This window comes from Strongylocentrotus purpuratus, unplaced genomic scaffold (assembly GCF_000002235.5).
Source record: "Strongylocentrotus purpuratus isolate Spur 01 unplaced genomic scaffold, Spur_5.0 spur5_scaffold_15, whole genome shotgun sequence".
Taxonomy (NCBI): Eukaryota; Metazoa; Echinodermata; class Echinoidea; order Camarodonta; family Strongylocentrotidae; genus Strongylocentrotus; species Strongylocentrotus purpuratus.
Window position 1 is genome coordinate 13,643,644 of NW_022145600.1, and position 8,854 is coordinate 13,652,497.

The 8,854-nt window shown below is 39.4% G+C and overlaps 1 protein-coding gene across 1 annotated transcript; it reads left to right on the forward strand.

Moving 5' to 3' along the window:
- On the forward strand, positions 1-8,276 carry LOC115924042. Its single transcript, XM_030985625.1, has 10 exons — positions 1-75; positions 875-1,156; positions 2,243-2,378; positions 3,668-3,930; positions 4,272-4,418; positions 5,649-5,872; positions 6,196-6,384; positions 6,673-6,847; positions 7,157-7,308; positions 7,805-8,276. The coding sequence occupies exons 2-10, from the start codon at positions 989-991 to the stop codon at positions 8,097-8,099; spliced, it is 1,749 nt and encodes a 582-aa protein (XP_030841485.1). The 5' UTR covers positions 1-75; positions 875-988; the 3' UTR covers positions 8,100-8,276.
- Positions 8,277-8,854: the final 578 nt, after the last annotated feature.

The window sequence follows — 8,854 nt, forward strand, 5'->3', positions numbered from 1 at the left end:
AGTTTTGGATAACAACATTATAATCAGAACTGGTGGATAATTGAAGGTGAAGGACTTGTGCAATGAAGCTGATAGGTAAGTCTGTTACTTTGTCTTTCATACAAGATAAGCATTAAAGTTAAAGACCAGTTCTGGTTGTGCGATTGCAATATCACGGTGAAATAAAAGGTGTGGAATGGATCAGAAAAGGTTGATCATCTAGTATATAAGTATTGGTGTGTACATTTAATTTTTTGAGAGGGGGGCGTTTCCAAAAACTGGTCTTTACCTTTAAGCTGCAAGGGAAGATTCGGTTCTCGATGGCGACCGCGCCCCCTCGTCTCGATCTGTCCCTGCTCGTAGAGTCAATTACGTCAGCTGTGGCGATCGGGAGGGTCGTAGGGAAACCGAGTGGATTAAAGAAAGGGAGTTGAATATTACGACCATGGTATTATTGTTGTTTTGTTGTAATGATTATGATTATCATGATATCATTGAATATTACGACCATGATTTTATTATTGTTTTTGTTGTAATGATTATGATTATCATGATATCATTGAATATTACGACCATGGTATTATTATTTTTTGTTTGTTATGATTATGATTATCATGATCTATAGTCATCTAAATATATATATATATATATATATATATATATATATATATATATTTATAGAATTACAGGATACAAATGATTCTGTGAAACATCTGAAATTTCAAATTTGTGCCTATACTGGCTATAGGGTTTCATCAGGTAAAAATTCAATTATCTAGAAATCGTCAAACATAGCAACGGAATGCAGTGATGAAGAAGTTGTGTAAATTCCTTGTCTGTATGCGTTGCTGCGAAAGACAGTTCTAAAGTTTTCAAAATAATTGATTTCTTACAGGTAATTGACACTCGGGAATCTCCTGAGCCACACACAAGATACAGCAAATATCACTTGATAAAAGTCTAGCCTTCCAAATTCAACACCCCAGATCACATATATATAATTACAAAAATGCCTGGACGAGGTCGAGGTCGTGGTCGTGGACGTGGTCGTGGACGTGGTCGTGGCCGAGGTGGTGGCCGAGGGACTGGAAGAAATCGGGGCGATCAAGGACATCAGCCTGATCAGGATACAGATGAATGGAATCTCACTGAAACAGCTACTTCTGATCAGGACTTTGTAAGTCTTTGGTGTTTTTTTCGAAACAAAAAGGTAGTCTGATTTGGAACTATTCCACATACCATTTTTATTTTGTGATACTTATTATGTGATATGATTCCACCATCAGAGTGGTAAGTATGTGTCAAAATGTAGCCAGGAAAAAAGTTGGACATAATGAAAAATTAATCAAATAACTATTAAGTTTGCAGGAATATAGTGCAGTTATCGACTTATTGTGTAAGAAATATTTATGTAGAGTTCTTGAGAAATAATCTGTCTATTTCATATGCGCAATTTGAAATAGATTCATATACACTCCAAATACAGTTAAATACCGCCTTCAAAGGCTTGCATATTGTTTTCTATATGAATATCCCCAGTTCGTATCCGGACACCTACCCCCTGGAAATCCACCCCCGGATAACCACCCCCGGTCAACTACCCCTAGGACAACTACCCCCTGAGAGAACTATCCCCTAGGGCAACCACCCTCTAGGACAACTACCCCCGGGACAACGACTCTCCGGACAATTACCCCCAGACAACTACCCCCTAGGACATTTACACCCAGACAACTACCCCCGGACAACTACCACTAGGATAGTTGCCCAGGGGGTAGTTGTCCTAGAGGATGGTTGCCGTAAGGGGTAGTTGTCAGGGATAGTTGTCCTAAGGGGTAGTTGTCCGGGGTTAGTTGTCCTAGGGGCAGTTGTCTGGGGTTAGTTTTCCGGGGTAGTTGTACCGAGGGGTAGTCGTCCTAGAGGGTGGTTGCCCTAGGATGTAGTTGTCCTAGAGGGTAGTTGTCCTGGGGGTAGTTGACTGGGGGTGGTTATCCGGGGGTGGATGTCCAGGGGGTAGGTGTCCTAGAACCTCCCCACTTGTGTATTGTGTGTACAAGTGAATCTTTGAATATAGGATTATGAATATTAAATATAATCACTTATTCCAATCACTTTTATCTTCTAGTGTTTTGAGAAAATGCAGCAATTGACAGAGTCAAGAAAGACATATTGATACGACCTGATTTGAAAAGTACCAAAATGTCTTCATGTTTACATCCAATTAATATAATTTATTTGCAACATTTCATTTTGTTGGTGACAGGAGAAACGACCCGAGTTGCTCTTCACATCATCCAAAGTGACCTTTGACCAGCACTTCGCTGCTCAGGAAAGCTACAGGAATGTTTATCTGGCTACTATGAAGGTCCTGCTTGCCAATGGCGTCAGTATCTCACAAGGTAAAGGATTGTCACAAAATGTGATCTGATGCGGTAATTAACAACCCCCCCCCCCCCCAAAAAAAAAAAAAAAAAAAAAATGCGTATTTTTAACGTTTAAATGAATGACAACTAGCTACACGCAAAAAGGGTCGTATGTGTATAAATCTAGCTCTGTTTTATGGGACACATACATGTGAGTCGTATTACACTTAAAGTCATCACGAAAAAATCGCCCGCGGATTTGCCGCGTCATATGTAACCATGACTTCGTTCGTCCTTTCGCATGTCCTTGAACATTGCGTACATGGCGTGTGATATACATCAGCAGTGGCGGACCTACGGGGGGGGGGGGTTTAACCCCCCCCCCCCCCCCCCCCCCCCCTCTTGGGTTGCCAAGTGAAATATGATGTGCATAGAAAAACGCCATCATGTGTCCAGACCCACACAGTATCCGCATCGTCATCCCCCCCCCCTCCCTTAGCAAAAAGCTAGATCCGCCCCTGCAGATACTAACTATAGGCCACACGTTTTGTCTTATCTAGCTGTAAGTAGGACTACATCAGAAAATAACCAGGGAAGTGCCCCCTCAAAAGAGAAAGCAAACATCAGTGAAAGACTTTTTCAGGTAGGTCTCCGTTGTGTTAGTACATGCCAGGAAAACATCACTTTGATACGGGGGTTCAAAATAGCACCAAAAAAAAAATCGCATCCCGCTAAGCGGCTCGTGGACGTGGTCTCCATTGTGTTAGTAGATGCCAGGAAAACATCACTTACGGGGGATCAAAAAAGCAAAAAAAAGATCGCCTCGCCGCTATGCGGCTCGTAGGCGATACTCCGCATCGTCATTGGCTCAACTCCCCCCCCCCCCCCCCTAGCAAAAAGCTAGATTCGCCCCTGACCAGTGAGGGCCAACATGTCTAAAGAAAATGTTAACTTGAATAGCATCAGCATAGCATAGGAATCACAAAATTCAAGTGTAGAATAATTTTCTGCTATGATAGTGTTGGGCTTGAAACCACGTTAATTGAATGGCTAGGAATCGGTTCCTATAACACATCCAAAAGGTATTTACCTGTAACAGTTTTGATATATGTGGTTCAGACACCTTGTGATCATACTTCCTTGTACTGGCAAACTATAAAGTTAGCTGCCTTTCTTAACCAGGGTATTATCAAAATATGTTGGTTTTTATTATTGTGTTTATTTTGTTTTCCTTATTAAGCTTGTAAGTTAAGTATGTAAAGTGCTTTTGTTTTTATATACCACATGTGGAAATAAACTTAAATTGAAATTTGGACTTGAAACAGGGATTAAAGTTCGTGCATTGGCTGTAGCATGGGCTCGTACGGACCATGACCTGGCTGAGACCTTGCTTAAGGACTCTGAAACCTTCACCATGGTAGAGATCCTGAAGGCTCTTAACCTCCTGGATGCAGGGCGTAGGATGCGAGAGAAAGAGCGTCGCCTCAGGCAGCTTCAGGTTCAGATACAGGAGAAGGTCAAAGTCAACCCTAAGAAGGTGTCAAAGGTCAAATCGGATATATTCAACCTCAATGCCACCAAGCTTAAGGTAAATTATCTGTTTTGAAAAATTAAATATATAGTTTTATAAACAAATCATAGTTATTCCACTTTGCATTCATTGAGAGTTATATTGCCTCAGGATTTTATAATGTTTTTAAATTCAAGGTAGTTTACTGTGTTATGGACATGTGAGTGAGCTAGGGTTAAGAATATATTTCTAATTATGACTTAATGTATGTGGAATCACACTCTTAAAGAAAATGTCTGCAAGAGAATGTAATGACATACATCTACGAGCTACAAACACAGGACAAATAAACCATTTAGCAAGCACACAGTATTGAATTGCTATGTTTTGATTGGCGTATGTGTGTGTTCGCATGACAGGTTGGTTCAGTGAGTGGAGCACTGAGTCGTCATATCCGCCGGTGGGTACGCAGTCTGACTAGTGCTCAGCTCGAATTCTATGCTCTGCACTATCCCAAGGAACCATGGAAAACTCTGGCTGATATTTGCCATCTCAATCCAAAGAAGGTAACATAAATTTCGCTCATTTTCCTTTATGCTTTAAATTAACAATAGCACCTACATGTATGTGATAAAGCAACTTTTATTCTTAAATGGGTGTAACATTGTACAGTTTTGAGCTTTAAGAGGGAAATGAGGGTAAACAATTTGTTTTGTAAACTCTATGACCCGAATTCACAAAGCAAGGTTTGAGCTCAAACCTCCTTTTGTTTCGCCAAACCTCCTTTTGTTCTTTACAAACCAGGTTTGTAAAAAAACGCGTAAAACGCGTCATATGACGTACGAAAATCAAGGTTTGTCGACGAACCTCCATTTGTAAATTCGAGCCTATTAGTTTGCCAACTTCTGAACTCAAAGAATTTTCATGAGTTGTTCTAGATCAGGGCGTTTTTGTATTGTATACTTTATGTGCTTAGTATACTGTAGTTTCTGGCATTTCATTTTACATTAACATGTATTCCTTTCACTTCATATGTTTCCATCACCCCCTCCATCTCACATATATGTCACTCCTCCCTTCTCTCTTTCTCTCTCTCTCACTCAGCCACGCACTTCCGTGTTATTCTCTTATTCTTCCTCCTTTTTATCTCCATCTCCTTCTAAATCTCTATCCCTTTCCATCTATCTATGTATATATTGTATCTGTCTTTCATGTGTCACCCCTTCTTCCTTTTCAATTGCCTGTCCCTTTCTCATCAATGCCTTTGTTTCTGTATGCCATGGTTCCATCCCATTTCTATTTCTATTAATCGATGCTCTGATCTATTGAATGCATGCCGCTCATGAATCCTTCACCACAACTCCTTTTGTTGTGGTTGCTCAAATGAATGGCTCTATGAATTTTAATTTAGAGCCATTAAAATGTACTAGATGCATGATAAGAAAGAGTGACAAATTCTGCACACATTGTTGCCTCTTTTGTTGCATTACCATATTTTGGTTGACACCATGAATAAAAAAATTAAAAACGGGCCTTAAAATTCTTAAATTTGCACTTGTTCAGGTTTCAAAATCAATTTTCTTTCTGATAATATTTGCAGCTTCATACTTTTTTTTATAACATTCTATTCCATATAATACTACCATGAACATTGTTTTCTGAAACAGGACTTTTTATTCGAGCAATGTAGCAATGAAAGAAAATATTGTTTCCAATTGAAGAAGACAAGTTAATTAATCTATCCCCTCAATATTCGCTTAAATTATCCCTGTACCTAAAATATGTTTATAATGTAGGACTTTCCTGAGAAGCCATGGTTCCTGGCATACTGCTTTGGTGAGCCAGCACCAAGTGGGAGCTTGGTTGCCAAGTGTGCTGGGATGAATACTGAAAACATCAATGAATTGGTAAAGGGAGTGGATGTTCCGTACAGTCACATCAAGCAGTTTACCCTCAATCTCACAGAGGAGAGCAAGGAACGTATAGCATCCTACGAGGAGAAAGTCGACACCCTCCTGTGGTGAGTGCCATGAAGCTTTTGTCAGTGACTCATTCATCGAACGTAGCTCTTGTCACTTTACTGGGATGGTTTTATATCCCACCGCTGCCACCGGCATAGAAGACGACGACACTTCAATCTCAATATGAGCCAGACAGACAGTCATAGAGTTTTGGACAAACACTACAGAACTAGTTTTAATGACACTTCTCTGAAAATAAAGTCATTTCTAGAACTAATGATTACATCTAGGTGATCTAGCTATACTTCTTGAGCTCTAAAATATCATTTCATCATTAGAATCCAAGATTATCTACTCTAATGATCCCTATCTCTCTGTCAAGGTACTATGAGGATCTGCATTGCCCTAAGGTAGATGAGGTGATCTGCCGTCGTATCAGCGATGGGGAGGCAGTGACTCTACCCTCAGGCAAGCTGATTGAGAGGTTGCTTTTGATGAAGACCCAAGGAATTGGAGCCTGCGTCATGGAGTCTCTCATCCCCGAGGCAGCAAAGAGGCTCAAAACCATGAAGTGAGTTTACAGCTCAGTAACTGATATACAAAACGATAATGTAGGTGATTTGAGTGATTTCATCACTTGACTGGAGATTTAAAGGTCACAATTTTGAGCCCGAGTGAATCACCAATGTCCTTAAATTGGCAAGACATTAATCCGCATTTACCACTCTAAACCGATGGAATAACAATGAACAATCCAAACCTGTAACAAAGCATCTGTCTCTGGTTGGTCAAGTGAAAGATATGTTACTTTTAAGCCATATATGATTAAACTGGAAACTATAATTTTTTTCTTGATCAGGGTTTCCTTGGAGGCTCCTGTAGCTATACTAGGTGATCGTTCACCTTCCATGGAGGTTGCCATCAAGACCAGTACTATCATAGCAGGTCTTCTGACTGCCATCACAGATGCAAAACTCTCTTTCTTCTCGCATAAGGACTATGTACCTGAAAAGATCCCGAAAACCATAACTGAGGTAGGTGATCGAACCCTCAAACTCCTTTTGTCTGATGACTTAAAAAGGGCTTAGCTCTACCGCTGCTCAAACTTTAATGTGAAAGGAATTTCCATGACAATTTAAATGATATACTAGCTAGTTTCACTGAGAAAGGTTATCTACTATTAAAATGCTATAATTTGATCCAAACCTCTTTGATTTCCAATTGCCATTAGAGTGGATCAAAGCTCTTCTAGTAAGTCTAGAATAATTACACAATTTTGGGGAAGAATTGAGCAATTATTTGAAAATAAAGGAATTGTTATCACGATATGCTATGATTGACAGATTCTTGAGATGGCCTCTACGCTGAGGACAGATGGAATGACGGCCCCTGCAGCCAGTCTTTTGCCATATTATGAACGCAAGGAGGTTATCAAGACATTCGTAGTTGTGACGGATGAAGAGGAAAACTGTAGAGAGGAAAATAATGACTACCTGTAAGTTCAAGATTCAGATTTGAATCTGATAGGATGAGCAACGTCATTATGCAAAAGTTTACAAAATCATGATGTAAAGCTAATTGATGACTTTTTCATTGGTTCGTACCTGTTTTACCCAAGGGAATATGGAAGTTGTGAATAAAATATTTTGAAATCTAGTGAATGAATTTAGTTATGTAAGTTTTTATCTCATCAAGAACGCACCAAATGCGTATCATGTAGACAGTCTATATATTCATATATGGTCTGCTTTCTTTGGCGTTATGTTACTAGTGTCATCTTGTCCATCCTTCAGCAGTTTCAACTCAATTTTCTCGCAACACTGGCTAGGTGTGCGCGAAATATTTTTCAGACAATTCTAAACAAATTATCTAAATGCATACATGTTGGCTTACATAGCTGTTGCCTCTATCTCTATTTCACTGATTATACATCATTGTACAGTGTATGCAGCGAATACCGAGATAAACTCTGTTTCTTTCTCTACCTTCAGCTTCAAAGCACTATTCAAGAAATACCAGGAGGAGGTGTACGCCGATGCCAAACTGGTCTTCATCTCCTTCCTTGACAACCAGCACGCTGTTGGTCAGATGGTTAAGCGGCTGACCGCTGATGGTATCCACCCGATGCAGTTCAAGTTCAGTCGTGACCGGCCTGATCTGACCAAGCTTGACAGTGTCCTGGGTCTACTGTCCACTTCGACCGGTGATTTCAAGAAGGAGGTGAATTGCATCGCCCAAGAAATGACTGATGCTCAGACCAACGCTCGGAAACGGGCTGAACCATGAATGAAGAAATTATGTGAAGACTTAGTCCATCATTTCAAAATAATTGCAATCTAATTAATCAATTAAGCACCCCTTACCAATATTACCCAACAAAAGCATACATTATGATTCAAATGATTTTATTTCTCATGCAATGAAACGACAAATATAATGGGAAAAAAGCACGAGAAAAAAGGAACTAACTTGAAGCAGAGCTTGATGAAGTGTTAGTTCCTCATATGCAGTTTTACAATAAAACATGAACAAAGTATGCTTATAAATCAAGAAATAGACAAATATGTAGCTAAGAAATTCTATAATTTTTTAATTTTTTTTGAGGGGGGGGATTTAAAAAATGAAGGAAAAAAATGGAGGAAATTAGTAGAAGGCAAAAAGAAAGAAAGATACAAAAAAGGGAAAATGAATGATTGCAAAAGCTCTAGAAAAGGGAGATTAGATCAGTCGAATGAGGGAGAAAGAGATTGAGAAATAGATTGAGTCGAGAGTCAAATAAACCGAGATTCGATCATGTATATGTGTTCAAAAGTTTAATCTTTAACTTTTTTTTAAATGTGTATAGTCTGGAACTTTGTTTAATTGTAGTCTCCAAAATGGGAATGTTAAAGTACTACGAGCAAATTCTTTGTCATACCAACTGTTCTTTTCGACCTTTCTGACTAGCAATTATCTGATAATCTGGGATCTGTATTGTTACTACCTGTTCTGCAGAGGCCTTATCATGGTCATCTTGATTATTGTTTCCTGTCAGTCATTTT